Source organism: Pristis pectinata, chromosome 31, assembly GCF_009764475.1.
Source record: "Pristis pectinata isolate sPriPec2 chromosome 31, sPriPec2.1.pri, whole genome shotgun sequence".
Lineage (NCBI taxonomy): Eukaryota > Metazoa > Chordata > Chondrichthyes > Rhinopristiformes > Pristidae > Pristis > Pristis pectinata.
The window spans coordinates 14,147,277-14,167,764 of record NC_067435.1 but is presented as its reverse complement, the minus strand read 5'-3'; the positions used below and the strand labels follow the sequence as shown (position 1 = coordinate 14,167,764).

Sequence of the window (20,488 nt, the reverse complement as noted above, 5' to 3'; positions counted from 1 at the left end):
AAGGCCTTCGATAAGGTGCCTCACAAGAGACTGATTAATAAGATGAGAGGTCATGGAATTACAGGTAGGTTAACTGAATGGGTGGAGCATTGGCTGGTTGGCAGGAAGCAAAGAGTGGAAATAAAAGGATCTAGTTCTGGTTGGCTACTGGTTACTAGTGGTGTGCCGCAGGGGTCGGTGTTGGGGCCGCTCCTTTTTACCTTGTACATTAACGATTTGGACGATGGAATAAATGGTTTCGTGGCTAAGTTTGCGGATGACATCAAGATAGGTGGAGGAGTAGGGAGTATTGAGGAGATAGGAAGGTTGCAGAGAGACCTAGACAGTTTAGGAGAATGGGCAAGGAAATGGCAGATGAGATTCAATGTTGAGAAATGTGCAGTTGTACACTTTGGAAACAGAAATAAGCGGGCAGATTATTATCTAGAAGGAGAGAAAATTCAAAGTACGGAAGTACAAAGGGACTTGGGGGTACTCGTGCAGGATCCCTTAAAGGTTAACCACCAGGTCGGACCGGTGGTAAAGAAAGCAAATGCTATGTTGGCATTCATTTCGAGAGGTATAGTGTATAAAAGTAAGGAAGTGTTGATGAGGCTCTACGGGGCACTAGTGAGGCCTCATTTGGAATACTGTGCGTAGTTTCGGGCCCCACATCTTAGGAAGGATGTGCTGATGTTGGAGGGGGTTCAGAGGAGATTTACGAGGATGATTCCAGGAATGAAAGGGCTTACGTATGATGAGCGTTTGTTGGCTCTTGGACTGTACTCACTGGAGTACAGAAGAATGAGAGGGGACCTCATAGCGACATTTAAAATGTTGATAGGAAAGGACAGAGTAGATGTGGCTAGGCTGTTTCCCTTGGTGGGTGAGTCCAGGACCAGAGGGCACAATCTTAGAATTAGAGGGTGTAGTTTCAAAACACAGATGAGGAGAAATTTCTTTAGCCAGAGGGTGGTGAATTTGTGGAATTCCTTGCACGTACAGCAGTGGAGGCCAGATCAGTGGGGGCGTTCAAGGAGGAGATAGTTAGATATCTAAATAGTCAGGGTATCAAGGGATATGGGGATAAGGCCGGAAATTGGGATTAGAATAGGTTCCCCCCCCCCCATTCCCCATTTCTCATTTCTTTTTTTCCCTTTTCCCTGGAGCAGACTCGATGGGCCAAATAGCCTGCTTCTGCTCCCTTGTCTTGTGATCTTGTGAGACTCACCACAATGTTGCCTGGATTGGACTGCTTAAATTATAAGAGATTGGAGTCAGTGGGTGTTTTCCCTGAGGGATGACTTGAGAGAGGTATATAAAATTATGACAGGCACAGGTAAGTGGACAGTAGGATTCTTTTTCCTGTGGTAGGGTTACCTAAAACAAGGTGAGAGGGAGAAGGTTTAGAGGGGAGCAGCTTTTCACACAGACTGTTTGACGGATATCAGGAACGCCCTGCCAGATGAGGTGGTGGAAGCAGATACCATCACAACACTTAAGCAGCATCTGGAGAGGCACTTGAATAACCAAGGCATAAGGTGGCTAAGGGCGTAATGCAGGCAAACGCGTAGTGTAGGTAGGTAAAAATGGGCAGCATGGATGTGGTGGACTGAAGGGCCCACTTCTGCTCTGTGTGACTCAAACTCTTACGAACATCCACCACCACATCCCTAAAGGAAATTAAACTGATGGACATTTATTTTAATGTGTCACTCTCTGTGTCATTTCCTATTGCAAATTACTGTACTGATTAGATTCCACTTCCTTCCCTTTTCTCTCCTCCCATTGGCCTGATGTGATAAGACCATAACCCATTTTACAGAGTTTTCAAATCAAAAAAATGCTGAATAAGCATAATCATACTCCAATTTTCCCAATCCTCACTGCCTTCTGTTCCAGAGCAACTAGGGATGGGCAATAATTGCCAGTGGTGCCCATAGCCCAGGAATGTAAAGTAACATGGAGCCCACACACTTCCTTGCCCAAGCCTAGAGAATAGATGAGTAGTCTAATGCTCAGGGGCACCAGTGGGCAGCTTAACAATGTACATTATTCTCTTACATTTACTAAGCTATTGTCTGATTTCTACTATTACAATAAGCCAGCTCAGATCCAAATGCTTGAACTGTTCAAGCTTCCAATTACTCAGTGAATAAATCCACCAGGGGATGGGAGGTGGAGGGGTGGCAATAGTTGCTGAACAGAAAACAGCTTTTTTTTAAATGATTGCTTTTTGCTGATCTCAAAAGGGATCTGCTAGTTCCTGAGAGGAAAGGGCAAAGAAATTAAATTTGAAGTGACATCCATGTGCTTGTGTTGTGGCACCTATACCCCTCCCGCTAAACCAGCTGCATGTCTGAGGGCTGCCAATGCCAAACACTGGGAATAGGGGTGGTGGGAGCAGGGAAAGGATGAGTTAGGATGGGGAAAGATCCTATTAGCACATCCCAGGGAGTATCCTCTGAATGTTTCCCCATGAATAGAAAGGTAAGGAATAAGTCAATACATTACAGTGTGCATACACTTTTAGGAGCCGGTTCAACAGCACCACTTGGGACTCATGACTTTCCACTCAGTCACGCCTTCACTATACATTAATATATACTTACCTACTATGCCCACAATAAAGTACCCAATGATGGCTGCAATGAATACCAAGCAGCAGATAACATCAGTGCAGCTCCTGTAGGCCAGAGATCAACAAAAGAGGTGTGAATAACCAGGTCACATTCTCACTGCATGCACACTGATGATACATTTCAAGAGAAGGGCAGTGTTTTCACACAGCCCAGAGCCAGTCTCCATCTCTCTTCACTAATGGGAGGGCAGCTTCCTTTTGCTGATCTTAAACTGCACTGGAGTCAGAGTTGGACCAATTTATTTTGCTTGCTTTCTAGATTGAATAGTTCTCCAGACAAATGCAAGAATGCAAGAAATTGGAGCACAAGTAAGCTGTTCTGCTCTTTGAGCCTACTCCACCATTCAAGTCTAACCTAATCTTTGGCAATACTTCACTGCCCATAACCCTTCTTTCTTTCTTTTTCAATCTTTTTATTAGTTTTCAAATTAATACAGATTAATATATCAATGTTTATACACGTAATACAAAGAGATCAGGAGAACAATCATGACATGGATAATCATAAAGAATAATAAAGTATAAAAAAATCTGTAGATCCAACGATCTGTTAGTGAATGAATATAAAAGATAAAGATTTATTATAAAATATAAAAGAAAAAAAAACCCAAAACAATAAGAAAAATTATAAATATATCAAACCAAACTAAGTGAAAGAAAAAAATTTTTTAAAAAACAGGAAAAAAAACTGGACTAAAATTTCTCATTAGAAACAGAGCAATATTATGTCGTCAACTCTGTTCCTCTAAATTGAAAGGTTATTTTAAGGGGATCTATATCATGTAAGAATATTGAATAAATAGACTCCAAACTTCCTCAAATTTAAGCGGAGGATCAACAGTACCGCTGCTAATTTTTTTCAAGTTTAAACATGATATAGTTTGAGAGAACCATTGAAAAGTAGTAGGGGGTATTGGATCCTTCCATTTAAGCAAAATGGATCGTTTGGCCTTTGTAACAAAGGCAATCATACGGTTAGCAGAGGCAGATAGATGGCTATAACCCTTCAAGTGAGTCTAGCTTTGTATGTACCTAATGACTTGGCAAACACAGGTCTCCGCAGGAAGATTCCAAATATTCAGAACACTCCTCATTTCAATCAAGTAGTCGACCCCTTATTGTGAGACAATGTCCCCAAGATCTAGGCTCCCCCAAACAGGGAACCATCCTCACAACATCGCCTCTTCAAAGTCCCAGCAGAATTTGATGCATTTCAATAAGAGCATAGGGTTATTCTGCTCAATCCCACCTTGTAAAGCTACCTCTTTGTCCTAGGAATCTGAAACTTCATTTCACACCCTTCAAATCGAGCACAGGTCTTCCTTAAATAAAAGGACCAAAACTGTGTGTAGATCTTAGGTGTGGTCCTACTGAAACCCTAAGACTTCCTCTTGTAGTTCCACTCTCCACTTGCCTTTTTAATTATTTGCTGCAGCTGCATGCTAGATCTCAAAGCTTCCTAGCACTTTCCTCTTGGATAAAAAGGGAACACAAGAAAACAGAAGGTTGGAGGTTTGATTACTGATCTCTGTGAAATCTACTGAGCTCAGCATGCACAGTACCTTCAGAGATATTCTCCGTGGCTCCCTATGCTCGTCAGCATCAGTGAATGTTGCTAGAGTGTGGATGTCAAATAAAGAATAGAGGACAGCTGGGGCGCAATGCCTCAAAACCACGTCACCATTCACGATCAAATCTCACACACTGAGCAAATAGTGGAGCAACACTGATCCCTCTGGACTGTACTCAAGCAATCATTTATAGTGACCTAATTTCTACGGCTGACACAAGAAAAACTGCAGGTGCTGGAAATCTGGAGCAACACACAAAAAATGCTTGAGGAACTCAGCAGGTCAGGCAGCATCTATGGAGGGAAATGTGTGTAATTTCTAAGGCTATTGTTTAAAGGTACATCACTACATTTTCTTGAAGTAGGTTAAACCATAGACTTGTTTCCGCCATTTATATAGTTACAGATCTTGTTTCCACCACGACAACATCTACGTACTAAACAGCTCAAAATACTCTTTCCTGACACAAATTTGCAAATGCAAAATCTATAGCTTAAAATTCCACACAATCTTTAATCTGACAGCAGAGAAGCTGAAGGCCACATTTGTTCCTACCTGTTTTTAATTGGCCCTTTGAATGATGGATCAAATTTCTTTGGTTCACCTATAACACACAAAACGAAAGCAGAAAAAAAATGTTAATCAAAAGGAAAAAACACAGATGCTGGATATCTGGTATAAAAGAAATGGTAGAAGTACTCAGCAAGTTAGGCAATATTTGCATGTGAGAAATAAAGTTATGGTTCAGGTCAATGTTCCTTCATATCTAACAAATCTAAGAAAACAAGCATATTTTAAGTTGCAGACAAGTGGGAGAGCTGGAGACAACAAAGGGAATATCTGGGATAAGGTAGAGACCAAGAGAAAATGGATGACAGAGAGGTTGGTGAAGGTGTGATAATGGCAGCTAATCTGTCGAGGGAAAGCATGGGGATGACTGAGAACAAGGGAGAGAAGAACAACAATAAGAAACAAACTGTACTAGATCTGTGAGATACATAATACAGCAGTTCTTGGAAATCTGAAATAGCACATCAGACAGCAGTTGTGGAGAGAGAAAACTGAGGTAACATTGCAGCTGGATGATCTGGCCAGAGACCAAAAAGCAAATAAAAAAATTACAGATTCTGGAAATATGAAACAAAAGAGAACTGTTACTAGAAATACTCAGCAGGCCAGGCAGCATTGAGAGGGAGAGGGGGGAGGGAGAGGGGGGGAGGGAGAGGGGGGAGGGAGAGAGAGGGGGGAGGGAGAGAGAGGGGGGGGAGGGAGAGAGAGGGGGGAGGGAGAGAGAGGGGGGAGGGAGAGAGAGGGGGGAGGGAGAGAGAGGGGGGAGGGAGAGAGAGGGGGGGAGGGAGAGAGAGGGGGGAGGCAGAGAGAGGGGGGGAGGCAGAGAGAGGGGGGAGGCAGAGAGAGGGGGGAGGGAGAGAGAGGGGGGAGGGAGAGAGAGGGGGGAGGCAGAGAGAGGGGGGAGGGAGAGAGAGGGGGGAGGGAGAGAGAGGGGGGAGGGAGAGAGAGGGGGGAGGGAGAGGGGGGAGGGAGAGAGGAGAGAGAGAGAGAGAGGAGAGAGAGAGAGGAGAGAGAGAGAGAGAGGAGAGAGAGAGAGGAGAGGCACCCCATGTTGACAACAATTCCTCCACCATCGTGAAAGGTCATTCACTTGAAACATTAACCCTGCCCCCCACCAACAAACGCTGGCCAACACACTGAGCACCCCCAGAATTCTCTGCTCTTACACCAGAACTGCCCAGCTTGTGCAAGAACTGGCAAGATTGGTAACCCAGAATAGCTGAATTCATTGTCGAGTCCCAAGTGCTGTAGTGTGTCTGGACAAGAGGATGAGGTGTAGCTGCTCAAACTTATGCTGGGCTTTGTCTGAACAGCATAAGAGACCAAAGACATAGAAGTCAGTGGGATTGTGATGGAAAATTTGTGATAGGCAAATGCAAGCTTGGGGTCATCCTTGTAGATTGGAAGTGTTCACTCTATGACCCTAAGTTGTAAAAGACCATCAGCAACATTAGATAAGGTTGCTTCAGCTTTGCGCTGTAGAACTTAACAGAACACCACACACAAATAATTGAAGTGCAACTGTTGATGTACAATTTCACTGTAGATGCTTGGCAGTTACTTAACATAGTATCAATATCTGTGCCTTTTTTATGTCTACTTGAAAAACACTACTATAAGTTAATGACACGAATGCTTAGTCACACATGACATTAGTCTGTAATGACTAATCGTGAAACAGTCATTGCATGATCCATACTTTAAAAACTGGTATTTACATGCTGGTCTAAGGAGAGAAATTCTTCAACAAACTTCTTTTCAGTAGATTAGGTAACATGTTTTACAACAGGTCTGTCTGTGCTAATCTAACTTTCAGTTATTACATTGTGCAGAGGGGTTTCCAGATGGTCAAAGAAGTGATCCAAAAGCCAATGGAGAAAAGAACAGATAACTAGTCAAAGAAATTCTCATTTCAGGACAACCCTTTAAAGTGACCACCTCCTCTTCTCTTCTCCCACCACCCCTCTTACTCCTGTATTGGTACCATTTTGTGCCCGCATGTACCTTCCACCACACTACATGTCACCTATTAATCCACGAGATCGTCATCATTTATCAGAGTCGCACTTGCTCAATACAGTTTGTGTAATTGTATTGCCAAGAGCACAATGCACAAGGTACTAACGGCAGAGAGTTTGTTTGTAATAGTTGAGAGCAACTGCTCTAAGGACAGTAGCTGATGACACTTGTGGTCTACATACAGAATGAACAGACTGCACTGAGTTAGTTGATCCTAGGCATGGCTGGGGTAGAGATAACAAATGGTTTCAGGAAGGAAATTCATCTAGAAATCCTGTTCCTAGTTATTCTTATACTTTTAGGCTAGAAAGTGAGAGAATTGCCAGCAGCAGGATTAGCTGGGCATGTGACATTTCCCACAACTGAATGTTGTGCCAACGTTCATGAGACCAAATTCACATGCAGACTGGCCACTTGAGTGATGTACTGGGAGGAAATACTGCCAGTGATTGGAAAAACATCTTCAGAGGGAAGGAAAACTGAAGTGATATCAGACCAACTCTTGGTTAGAACACCAACATCATTGATTGCTGGAGTATTGGTTCCATTAGGCACCAGGTCTTCCTTGCTCCCTCACTGGCCCCATGAGACCCTCATTTTCATCAGTCCCCACTGGCTTTCAATGGCCCAACTCTCACTGGATGAGAACTGTTGCATCTCTCTGCCTTTTGCTCCGCACGCCACCCAGAAAAAATACATTCTTGCTTTTTTTGTTTCTTTCAAGCTTTGGAAAAAATGATCCCTTGGCTGCGTTTTAAAAAAAACTCCAACACACCCTCGAGTGGAATGAATCATGTGGAAAAAATCTGCACAGCTGCAGAATAACCAAAGTGAAATCCAGCAAGTTTCACTCCAGAACAACTTTTATCCAGTTAACAATTTCCAGGGTCAAGGATGTCTCAGATTGGGTCCACAGCATTCTGAGGGAGGAGGGCGAACAGCCAGAAGTCGTGGTACACACTAGTATCAATGACATAGGTAGGAAAAGAAATGAGGTCCTGAAGAGGGAATATAGGGAGCTAGGTAGGAATCCTAAAAGCAGGACCTTGAGGGTAGTAATACCTGGATTGCTGCCTGTGCCACGTGCCAGTGAGGGTAAGAATAGGTTGATTTGGCAGATGAATGCATGGCTGAGAAATTGATCCAGGGGACAGGGTTTCAGATTTGTGGATCTTTGGGATCTCTTCTGGGGAAGGTACGACCTGTATAAAAGGGACGGGTTACATCTGAACTTGAGGGGGTCCAATATACTTGCGGGCAGGTTTGCTGGAGCTGTTGGGGGGGGGGGGGGGGGTGGAGTTTAAACTGGTTTGGCAGGGGGATGGGAACCCGAGTGATAGGTCAGAGGTTGGTGGATTTAGTGCACAAGTAGATGCAGCATGTAGAAAGACTGTGAGAAAGGATAGGCAGTTGAAAGGGCAAAATTGCAGTCAGTTGGATGGGCTAAGGTGCGTCTACTTTAATGCGAGATGTATCAGGAACAAGGCTGATGAACTTAGAGCATGGGTCAGTGAATGGAACTATGATGTTGTGGCCATTACAGAGACTTGGCTGTCACAAGGGCAGGAATGGGGCTGCTGGATGTTCCAGGGTTTAGATGTTTCAAAAGGGACAGGAACAGAGGTAAAAGAGGTGGGGGAGTGGCTTTGCTGATCAGGGACAATATCATAGCTGTGGACAGGGTGGATGTCCTGGAGGGATTGTCCACTGAGTCAGTGTGGGTGGAAGGGAGCGATCACTCTACTGGGAGTATTCTACAGACCCCCCAGTAGCAGCAGAGACACTGAGAGACACTAATTGGGGGAGGGGGAATTATGATGCTATTAGGCAGGAACTTGGGAGTGTAAATTGGGAACAGATGTTCTTGGGGAAGTGCACGACTGAAATGTGGAGGTTGTTTAGGAAGTACTTGCATGGGGTTCTGGATAGGATTGTCCCATTGAGGCAGGGTAAGGATGGTAGAGTGAAGGAGCCATGGTTGACAAGAGACGTTGAATATCTTGTCAAGAGAAAAAAAGCTCACTTAAGGTTTAGAAAGCAAGGATCAGACAGAGCTCTGGAGAGTTACCAGGTAGCAAGGAGGGAGCTTAAAAATGGACTTAGGAGAGCTAGAAGGGGGCATGAGAAGGCCTTGGCGAGTTGGATTAAGGAAAACCCCAAGGCGTTCTACACGTATGTGAAGAATAGGAGGATGACTAGAGTGAGGGATAAAAGAAGAAATGTGTGTAGAATCGGAAGAGGTAGGGGAGGTCCTTAATGAATACTTTGCTTCAGTATTCACCATTGAGAGAGGCCTTGATGTTTGTGAGGATGGCGTACGACAGGCTGATACAGCAGACCATGTCAATGTGAAGAAAGAGGATGTGCTGAAACTTTTGAAAAACATTGGGATAGATAAGTCACCGGGGCTGGACAGGATATATCCAAGGTTAATATGGGAAGCTAGGGAAGAGAATGCTGTGCCTTTGGAGATAATCTTTGCGTCCTCACTGGCCACAGGAGTAGTGCCAGATATTGGAGGGTGGCAAATATTGTTCCTTAGTTCAAGAAAGGGAGAGTAGGCATAGCCCTGGGAATTACAGACCGGTGAGTCTTACTTCAGTGGTAGGCAAATTACTGGAGAAGATTCTTAGAGACAGGATTTATGGGCATTTGGAGAAGCATAAACTGATTACAGACAGTCAGCATGGCTTTGTGAGGGGCAGGTCATGCCTCACGAGCCTGATTGAATTCTTTGAGGATATGACAAAGCATGTTGATGAAGTGGATCTGGTGTATGTGGATTTTAGTAAGGTTCCTCATGGAAGGCTCATTCAGAGAGTCAGGAGGGATGGGATCCAGGGAAACCTGGCTGTGTGGATTCAGAATTGGCTCGCCCATAGAAGACAGAGGGTGGTTGTAGATGAAGCATACTCTGACTGGAGGTCAGTGACCAGTAGTGCTCCACAGGGATCTGTTCTGGGACCCCTGCTTTTTGTGATTTTTATAAATGACTTGGATGAGGATGTGGAAGGGTGGGTTAGTAAGTTTGCAGATGACACGAAGGTTGATGGTGTTGTGGATAGTGTAGAAGGTTGCTGTAGGTTACAACAGGACATTGATAGGATGCAGAGAAGTGAAGTGAAGATAGGATGCAGAAAACTGGGCTGAGAAGTGGCAGATGGAGTTCAACCTGGAAAAGTGTGAAGTGATACCCTTTGGAAGATCGAATTTGAAGGCAGAATACAAGGTTAATGGCAGGACTCTTTGCAGTGTGGTGGAACAGAGGGATCTTGGAGTCTGCATCCATAGATCCCTCAAGGTTGCCGCGCAGGTTGATAGGGTTGTTAAGGCGGTGTATGGTGTGTTGGCCATTAGTCAGGGTATTGAGTCTAAGAGCCACGAGGTAATGTTGCAGCTCTACAAAACTCTGGTTAGATGACACTTGGGAGTATTGTGTTCAGTTCTGGTCACCTCAATATAGGAAGGATGTGGAAGCTTTAGAGAGGGTGCACAGTTTATTTACTAGGATGGCTGCCTGGATTGGAGAGCATGTCTTATGAGGATAGGTTGAGCAAGCTAAGGCTTTTCCCTTTGGAGCAAAGGAGGATGGGAGGTGACTTGATAGAGATGTACAAGATGATAAGAGGCATAGATCGAGTGGACAGTCAGAGACTTTTTCCCAGGGCGAAAATGGCTAACACGAGGGGGCATAATTTTCGGGTGATTGGAAGAAGGTATAGGGGGGATGTCAGGGGTAAGTTTTTTTTTACACAGAGGGTGGTGGGTGCGTGGAACGCACTGCTGGCAGAGGTGTGGAAGCAGATACATTAGGGACCTTTAAGAGACTCTTAGATAGGCGCATGAATGATAGAAAAATGGAGGGCTACGTGGGAGAGAAGGGTTAGATAGATATTAGAGCAGGATAAGATGTCGGCACAACATCGTGGGCTGAAGGGCCTGTACTGCACTGTAACGTTGTGTGTTCTAATTATTCCAGATGAGCTGCATTTTTTAGTAAGGCTGCATAAAGGGAGTTGTTTCTTTTTATAGTGAATGCCACCTGTGCTAGAGGAGGAGCTTCTCATTTCTCTGATGCAGCAGAGAAAAGATTATTCATATAAGCCAACTAACTGGTTCCCAGCTCCCAACATTCCCAGACTGACTGCTACCTTATCTATCCCAACTGCCTCAGACTGGCTCCCAATATACCTGTCCCTCTACTCCACCCCTCGCAACCAGCTTCCTCCATCCCCATCCCCTGACTGGCTAATAACATCCCCAACTTCCCCTGACTTGCTCACATACATCAAGTCCACACACCTTATAATTAAATAGTAACATCCTGTGAAAGTCGACCCGCGCTGTAATAAATCAGACAACGGCAGAACCAAGGAACGTATGATTAATGTTTTATTAATTTAACGCTAGCGGGAGTGAGGGATACAGAGAGAGAGTAAACAGTGTAACCCGAGCTCTGTACTGATCCCCACTCAGAGATTTACAGGTTAGTGTTCCTCCTTATATACTTAATCCGTGGGAAGCTGCACGTACTAGGGCAGTTGCTTACAGCAAACTTGTAGCAAAGCAAGATACACCTTAAACATTTCTTTGTTTACCACCAGCACTTGCAAACTTGTAGCCATAACTATAGTCACCCCATGGTTGAAGCAATATCACACCATGATTGAAGGAATAATAGCTGCACACCATTAACCCTTACATGTCCAGTTTAACCCTTACATTTCCAGTTACCTTTTACAATCCTGTTGGTTACATTTCTACTGGACACTTCATCATGGTAAGTGAAGGCCTTCTGAAGTAGTAATACAGAGAACACAGCAGCAAGTTCACATTTAGCAAGATCCCACAGAAAAATATTCATAAAAATATAAAGCAAAGACTTCTGTGTTCCAGTGAGAATAAACCCAGTCTAACCAATCTCTCATTGTGACTACAACTCCTTATTCCAGGCAACATTCTGGTGAATCTCTTCTGCACTCTCTCAATTGCTACCACATCCTCCCAGAGCCACACACAAAACTCTAAGTGCAATCTAATCCAGGCTTTGTACAACTACAGCATGACGGCAAAACTGTTATACTCAATGCTTCAGCCTATGAAGGCAAACATATCAAATGCCTTTTTCACAACCCTATCCACCTATGTTGCTGCTTGCAAGGAGCTATGGACTTATACCCCTATGTCTGCCTGTACATCATCTCTCCTAAGGTCCCTGCCTTTTACTCCATTTGTCCTATATGACTTCCCAAAATTCATTACCTCACACTTTTCTGGATTAAATTTCATCTGACACTGCTCTGGCTAACTTTCCAGCTGATCTGTGCCCCACGGTACCTGTAGGCAACCTTCCTTGCTATCTATAACTCCACCAATTTTTGTATCATCTGCAAACTTACTGATCATACCACTTACATTTTCCTCCAAGTCACACAACTTAATGAAATAAATGATCAGATAATCCCTATTTTAATGACGTTGACCAAGGAGAAATGATGGCCAGGATACCAGAAAATCTCTTTCATTCTTCATCAAAATAGTGTTGAAGGGTTCATTTATGTCTATCTGACAGCTGATGGCGTCTCAGTTTAACTTCTGCTTCTAAAGATGGAACCCCCCCCCCCCTCCCCCCCAAGCACAGCAGTGTCACTATTATGATCAAGGTGCTACAGGGAGCCAATAACAAAAGGGATAACAGGGTAGTTGCTGAGCCATGGCAGAGTATAAAGGAAATAGAAACTACGAAGTCTCTCAAACAGGGATTCAAAATATTGTAGATGACAAAGGGACGTTCATATCACTCCTTTGATAATTTATATTACAAAGGCACAGCATTCTTTAGTATTAGTCAAGCAAGAGCAATTGTGCCAATGAATGTGTTTATAAATAAACTACAGGCCATCCCTGGGTTACAAAATCCCAACTTGTGGACACCCCTACGTATGAATTAGCTCCCATAACATCATTACATTCAAAAGTCCAACGCATGTACATACATTCACTCTTACAAATGGCAGAACGAGTTTCCTTTCTCCACTTTTAGTAATTCTTCTTTCTTATCATTCTTATATGCTTTTGATGCCATTCATCACAATACTATAGAGGTGTGGTTACCATATTGAGTGAATGTTGTGTATTTTCCGACCTATGGACAAAATTGACTTATGGATGTCTGTAAAAAATGGAACCTGTTCATTAACCAGGGACAGCCTGTATAGGATATTAGAATGAATCTTCTCTGCTGTACACCTGCCACAGCACCAAGCATGATCAGTTACAGGAAATAAAACCAGAAATATCAGAACATCTAACAGCCCATTCAGATGCAAACTCCACAAAGCTATCTTTTGTTTTTTTTAACAGGTTGGCTGGTCTATGCATTTTTTTTAAATGGCCTGGTTTACAGCAGTGTAATAAGGACTTTTTGCTCATCTGTTAACTTGTTTTGTTAAAAACCTCAATACTTTGCAAAGAGAAGCCATGTCACCACAGGAAACCAATTAGTGCCAAGCTCCACTTTCCTTGTTTGCAGGTACTGGGTAACATTTATGTCAAATCTAAGACAGTATCATTTTAAAAACAAACTGATATAATGCAAAATCAGTTGAAGAAATGAAATGCCTTGGAACAGAGACTCTATGGAGAAACCACTCTTTGTGATTCACTCAAAGAAGGCAGTTTGCTGTTTCTCGGAGTTCAAGAGCTCCACATCCTGTTGCTATTGTTTACAATAAATCAAAAGAGGAAGTTGAAACCTGTCGATCTGACAAGGTATCTGAATGCTTCAAACCATGAATTTCTTAAAGATCGTTCACAGACAAAAAACAAAAAATACATACCAAAAGAGTAGAGGATAAATTAAGCAAGTCCCGTAGGCAGAGCAGACAGAGGCATGGGAGGGCTGGCAGACTCAACTGCATTTACTTTGATGCAAAATTTCTGAGGAGTTTAGAGCATGGATGCGCTTGGAATTATAATGTTAATGCAATCACAGAAACATAGTTGAGAGAAAGGCAGGAGTGGCAGCTTAATGTTCCAGGGTACAGAAGTTTCAGCTATGACAGAGGGGAATGTAAAAGAGGGAGTTGCGTTACAGATTAGGGAGAGCATAACGGCAGTAATTATGGTAGAAAGAGAGTACGCAGAGGGCAGTGGTGGAAGGATGTTTTTCTGATTGGAAGTTGGTGACCAGTGGTTTATCGCAGGGATCAGCAATGAGACCTTTGCTGTTTGAGATATATGGACTTGGAAGTGAATGTAGGAGGCATGATTAGTAAATTTGTGGATGACACAAACATTGGTAGTATTGTGGATAGTCAGGAAAGTTATCTAAGGCTACAGCAGGATATAGATCAGATGGAAAGTTGGATGGAATCGTATCAAGTACAAGGTGATACATTTTGGGAAATCAAATAGGGTAGGGCATATACAGTAAATGGTAGGGTGCGAAGGTAAATTGATGAACGGATGAGCCTTAGGGTTCAAGTCTGTACCTCCCTGAAAGTGGCAACATAGGCAGATAGAGTGGTTAAGAATGCATATGGCATGCTTGCCTTCATAGGTCAGAGCATAGAATGTAAGAGTTGAGATGTTATGTTGCAATTTTGCAAAACACTGGCTAGACTGCATTTGGGAGTATTATGTGCAGTTCTGGTCACCACACCAAAGGAAGGATTTGATTGAGCTGGATGATGCCTCGATTGGAGGACTTTGGTTATGGAGAGAGGTTGGTTAGGTTGGGTTTGCTTTCCCCAAAACGAAGGAGGCTGAGGGGTGACCTGACAGAGGTACATAAAATTATAAGACATATAGAAGCTTTTTCCCATGGTAGGGGCATCAAAAACAAGAGGGCAAAGCTTATGGCCAGGAAGAAGTTTTAAAAAAGGGATTTGAGGGAAAAGTTTTTTTTTGTTAAACTGAGAGTGGTTGATATCTGGAACTCGCTACCAGAAGAGGTGGTGGAGTCAGATACAATCAATACATTTAAGAGACATTTAGACAGGTATTTAACTAGGCAAGGTGTAGAAGGATACAAGTCTAATGCAGGCATATGGGATTAGTGCAGATGGGCAGAAATGTTCGCATCAATGTGGTGGGCTGAAGGACCTGTTTCTGTGTGTAGTACAACACTAAGTCTCTATGATTCTGAGAGTACTTAGATGAATCACCAGCTAATCTGTTTGTTTGGGTATTTATTGAGAAAGGAATTCTGTTTTAGACATGCCATGGGATAATCACACACTTCATAGTCTTTCCATGTCTTTCTAGAGTCTGACATTCCCAGTGCTCCTCTGTTTGATAAGCCCCAGAGTCTGACATTCCCAGTGCTCCCTCATTTATATGGTCTCTGTGCTCCCTACAGCTTAATGGTCCCTCACTTTGCGGCCTATGGTCCAGCATTCCCTATAAGCCCTGTATTCCTATACTCTCTCACCGCTAAGGGTACTTGGAGAAACATCTTCATTGAGAACGTACGTGTTCCCCGAACTGCTGCAGAAGCATGCGGGTCAAAATGTATTGCACAGGGGCAGTGTAATTACACTGCTGTAACACAGTCACCTCCCTCATTCACAGAAGCCTCAAAAATCACAGAAAGGTTACAGCATAGGAGGCCATTCGGCCTATTGAGGCCATGTTGGCTCTGCAAAAGAGCAGTCTAGTTTGGTCCCCCCTCCCAGCACCTTCCCCAATACTCTGCAATCTTCCCCCCCCCCCCTCCAATCCCCAAGTACTGTGCTATGCATAATAATGTGTCCTTAAGGATCAAGTGCTGGCAGGACACAACTGTCAGGGCCACAGGTAATCCCAATTCTCACTGACACAATACACTGCCTTCATACAGCTCCCCAAAGATGGCTAATTATATCTATCTCGTCCTTTACATCCTCTTAATGTACACCAGATCCTGTGGTCTATGAGCAAAGCAGGTTTCATGTCTGTCCTGGCAACAGATCAACACCCAGCTGTGCTGGCCATGACTTCAGACCATGAGTTCATGTCCCACACCAGCAACTCAAGCACTAGGACAATATTCCACTCCAACACTGAAGAAATGCTGCACTGTTAAAGGAACAGACTGGGGGACATCCTAGCTTTCAGATGGGACATTCAGCCAAGGCCCTTTTCTACCTTTTCAGGTAGCATTTAAGAATGCAGAAAAGGTGTTTGAAAAGGTATTAACGCATTATTTTGAAGCATTCTCCCTGCTGTCCTAGGTTCAATATGCATCCTTCAACATTACTAAACCAGATTATCTGAATGTTAGCACTCTATTATTTGCAGGAGTCTGTAATGCAAAAATTGCCAACCATGCATGTACTTCATGTGGTGTGTATTTACTTAAGAAACACAAATCATTATTCAGTGAAAATAAAAGGACTAACAAATAATCAAAAATACTGTGCAACAAAATACTGTGGCTAACTTAAGGGGACATAATTTTAAGGTGATTGGAGGACGTTATAAGGGGGATGTCAGGGGTAACTTTTTTTTACACACAGAGTGGCGGGTGCGTGGAACGCACTGCCTGCAGAGGTTGTGGAGGCAGATACATTACAGACATTTAAGAGACTCTTAGATAGACACATGAATGATAGAAAAATAAGGGGCTATGTGGGAGGGAAGGGTTAGATAGATTTTAGAGCAAGATAAAATGTCGGCACAACATTGTGGGCCGAAGGGCCTGTACTGTGCTGTAGTGTTCTATGTTTCCTAGACTGTATTACAGCAGTGACTACACACCGAAGAATACTTCATTCAGAGGTTTGTGAAAGGTAATATACAAATTCATAGTTTTCCTTGTCTTTTAATCATCTATTTTCTTTCAATTCCATACTGAAGCCATCAAGGCCTCTAATAACTAGAGCAACAAACAAAATGCTGGAGTAACTCAGCAGGTCAGGCAGCATCTGTGGAAGGAAATGGACAGTAAACGTTTCAAATTCAGACTGTTTACCAATCCTGCTGAGTTCCTCCAGCATCTTGTTTGTTGCTCCAGATTCCAGTGTCTGCAGTCTCTTGTGTTGCTAATAACTAGATGCCACTCCCCTGCAACTCCTCCCCTCTGCACAGCATGAGAACAGCTGACGACCTACCACTTAACAGTCAACCATGGCTTGTGATGCCATTGTACCGGTGGCTCATTGTGTACACAAGCAACCACCTGAAGACATTCTTTGAACTCATCCAAAGTAATATTTCTGTGTTGACAGAAAAGCTGTATGTCCATATCTGGATGCAATGTTCCCCTTTCTTCTGCCAATCCTCTGTTTAATATTCAATAATTCTCACAGGGGAATTAATAGAAAATAAACTTCATCAGATCATTTCCCATCTTGAAGGCTAAGTCTTTTACCCTATAGATACTCGGGTCTTGGCTTTGATTTCCAGATACTTGTCACCTTCTGTCAGTTATCTTCTCTTCTTTATACCTCCCAAGGTTCTAGTGCCATCGCACTGTTGACCCAATATAATAGTGTCAAGTTTCATTAACTATGAAAGCAATTCATAGTTATTTATATCCATGGTAATAACCTTCTGGTCACCAATATCACCATGAGGTTGTATAAATGCCTTTCACTGTTTCAAATATTGTGCTAACAAATTGAAGTAGAAAATGATTTCACTACACCCATTAGTTTATGCATTCTCTGGACAAGAATCCCAATGCACTGTCACAGGTTTTCTACAGGCACCACGTCTGCCATTAATCCAAACCATCAATTACTCCAGATCTGGACACTTTTATGCTGGAAACCCCTAGCAACTGCATCTTTTTGATTTTCTAGGCACTTCTCACCTTACTTTGACATACACAGCTCTAGGGGCATCATGTACAACTCTAGACAGTGGGGTTGAATGGATCTGCCAGCATTCAGAGCATCATAGCAGATATTAGTTCTGTTTTCCCACAAAGCCCACATGTTTATTTTGCAGCCATGGTGGGTGATCAGAGGCAGGAACTCCTCTCACCCATGTGCATCAAGGCTCACAGCCAAGCACAGATGCTGCATTGGTTGACTAACTGACCACACAATGACGTTTGAATAGATTGTCAACTGTAACATTACTGAGTTTCTTGAGTAAACAATGGCTGAGGCACCACCAATATTAGTGATGATAATCTCACACAGCATAAAGTTGTTTCCCCTTTCGTTAAAATATCCTTTGTAAATCTATACTGCATCTTCCCATGAAACTTCAGCACAGCCAGTGAATAACTATGTGAGGAATAACAAGCATCAAATCATGAAGTACCTGCATAGCTCACTGCAGCCTCATCGTGCTGTACCAGCACAAGGCTGACTACTTCCTGTCCATAAACCTTCCAGATACTACTGGACTATTTTCAACTCCACTATCAAATATATTCAAGAAGAATTGAATTAAATAAGTATGACTTTTGGGGCAAGGGTATTGACCCAAAAGCCTACAGTAAGATGCAATAACCCCTGGTCTCCAACTGCACCTTATCCATCTACTTAATCAACAGGTAGTACGTCACACCCCTTGATTCTACACCAGTTTATAATGGCCAAACAAGCTTAATCTGTTATCAGCAAAGCAGCTACTCACATTTTCACTCCTCATTTAAAGTCTACCCTTCTGATGCACTCTACTGGAGTTTAGAATGCTTTTGAGGGTTCTTGACACAGTGGATCTGGAGAGGATGTGGTGGGAGAACCTAGACCAAAGGGCCACTGCTTAAAAATAAGGGGGCATTCACTGAAGGCAATGAGGCAAAATTTCTACTGTGTTGTCAGTATTCTCTTTCTCAAAGAACGGTGACTTTGAATATTTAAGGCTGAGGTAGATAGGTTACCTCTCAGCCATTTGGGTGGAGGCAGAGTTGAGCTTGCAATCATATTGGCCATAATCTAATTGAATGGCCGAGCAGCTGACTCCTGCTCTTTTCAGATATTTGTATGTAACTTTCCCATGTACATAAGGGGCTTGCAGGAGTCAGCCACTCATGACAGACATGAGGAAAAATTTCTTCACTCAGTGCATAATGAGTATTTGCAGACAATATAAAAAAATCTTTCAATCCCCAAGGGAAATAAGGGATATGGAGTTAGTGCAGGAAACTGAAGCTGAGATAAAAGATCACAATCATATTGAAGGGCAGACTAGTGTGATGAACCGAATTTCTCATTAATTACTGAGAAATTGTCCCCTCTCTTACTCTGGAGCCTTCTGAAGCACAATCATGCTGTTTCAGCACATGCCCAATTGCTGCCTGTCAATATTTTACAGTGACATCTCTCCCCACAACATCTCAATCAAGCTATCCTTTCTGTATTGGAACAGATTGGCTATAGCCACAGCTGGCCCTGCAGCACAGATGTTCAGTACTATAGTCAGGATGTTGACTGGTCCCTTAGTCTGCTGCATCCAATGCTCTCAGTCATTTCTTCATATTATGTGAAATTAATTAAACTGGCTGAAGGTTTGCTTCTGTGATGGCGGGATCTCAGGAGGAAGCCGAGATAGAGCATCCACTCTGCATTTCTTGCTGATCTTATCTGTGAATGATCAGCCTTGCTTTTAGACCCCGTGTGTTGGATATTGCCATTGTTGAGAATGGAGATGTTTTGGAGGCTCCCTGTCCTGTTAGCTGTTTACCTGCCCACTGCCATTTACAACTAGATGCTGCAGGATTGCAGAGCTTTAGACCTGCCCCATTGTTTGTTGATGACTTACCCCTTAATTACATGGTGTTTTTTTTCCGCTTAGTATACATGAACTCGAATTAGAGGAGAGGCCATTTGGTCTCATTGTGTCCATACCAGCGGAAGAAAAGCGACTTGTACACATCCCACTTCCCTGTTCTCAGCCTGTTTAAGGTGCATCAAGTGGTTATCCAGATTTTTTTTTACATGTGAAACTTCATGAGGTATGTGCCTCATTTTTAGATATGCCTGCTGCTGCTCATGGCAGTGCCCATCTGTGCTGCTCAGCGAATCTGGATTGACCCCTAGCTTGACAGAAATGATAGAGCGAGGGATATGCCAGCCACAAGGCTTCAGGTTGTGGTAATGTACATGTCTGTTGACGGTTCACAGCACCTGATGGATACTCGCTTTTGTATTTTATGTGGTAATCAATCAATTATAGTGCCAACAAAATGGAGACTGTCCTCGTATGAAGACAAGACTGCCTCCACGAGGACTGTGCAGTGGTGACTTCTATCATACCATTGTGGATAATACATCTTCCACAGGTAGACTAATGAGAACAAGGTCAAGTAGGTTTACCCTTTGTATTGATTCATACTATCTGTGCAGACCCAATTAAGCAACTACCTCCTTTGGATTTGGCCAGCCCGGTCAGTGGTGGTGGCCATTCTTAGTGATGGATATCAAGTCCTTCAACCTGAGTACATTTTGTGCCCTTGTTACTTTCAATGCTTTTTCCAAATGTCACTCAACACTGATGAACACCAAGCTATCATTAAGGGAAAACAGTAGGTAGTAGTCAGCAATTTTCTTTGGCCATGTTTGACCTGATGTCATGAGATCTCACTGGGTCTGAAATCAATTTTGAGGCCTACTCCCTCCCACCTGTATGCCACCTCCCTGGTAGATTTGTCCCATCACTGGAACAGGATGTACTCAGGAAGTGTGATGGAGGACTGTGCTTGTAGAATACAATTCCATGACTATAATGACTAATCTAAGAGACAGCTCTCCCAATTTAGACACCAGTG

At 43.2% G+C, this 20,488-nt stretch overlaps 1 protein-coding gene across 3 annotated transcripts in view; it reads right to left on the bottom strand.

Moving 5' to 3' along the window:
- slc44a2 (solute carrier family 44 member 2) overlaps positions 1 to 20,488 on the bottom strand; it is a 76,471-nt gene that overhangs the window by 37,252 nt on the left and 18,731 nt on the right. For all 3 annotated transcript variants that reach the window (XM_052042122.1, XM_052042120.1, XM_052042121.1), the window contains exons 2-3: positions 4,747 to 4,795; positions 2,592 to 2,665 (exon numbers count right to left, since the gene is read on the bottom strand). In XM_052042122.1, coding sequence (XP_051898082.1) covers positions 2,592 to 2,665; positions 4,747 to 4,795 — 123 coding nt within the window. The remainder of the gene's footprint in view (positions 1 to 2,591; positions 2,666 to 4,746; positions 4,796 to 20,488) is intronic.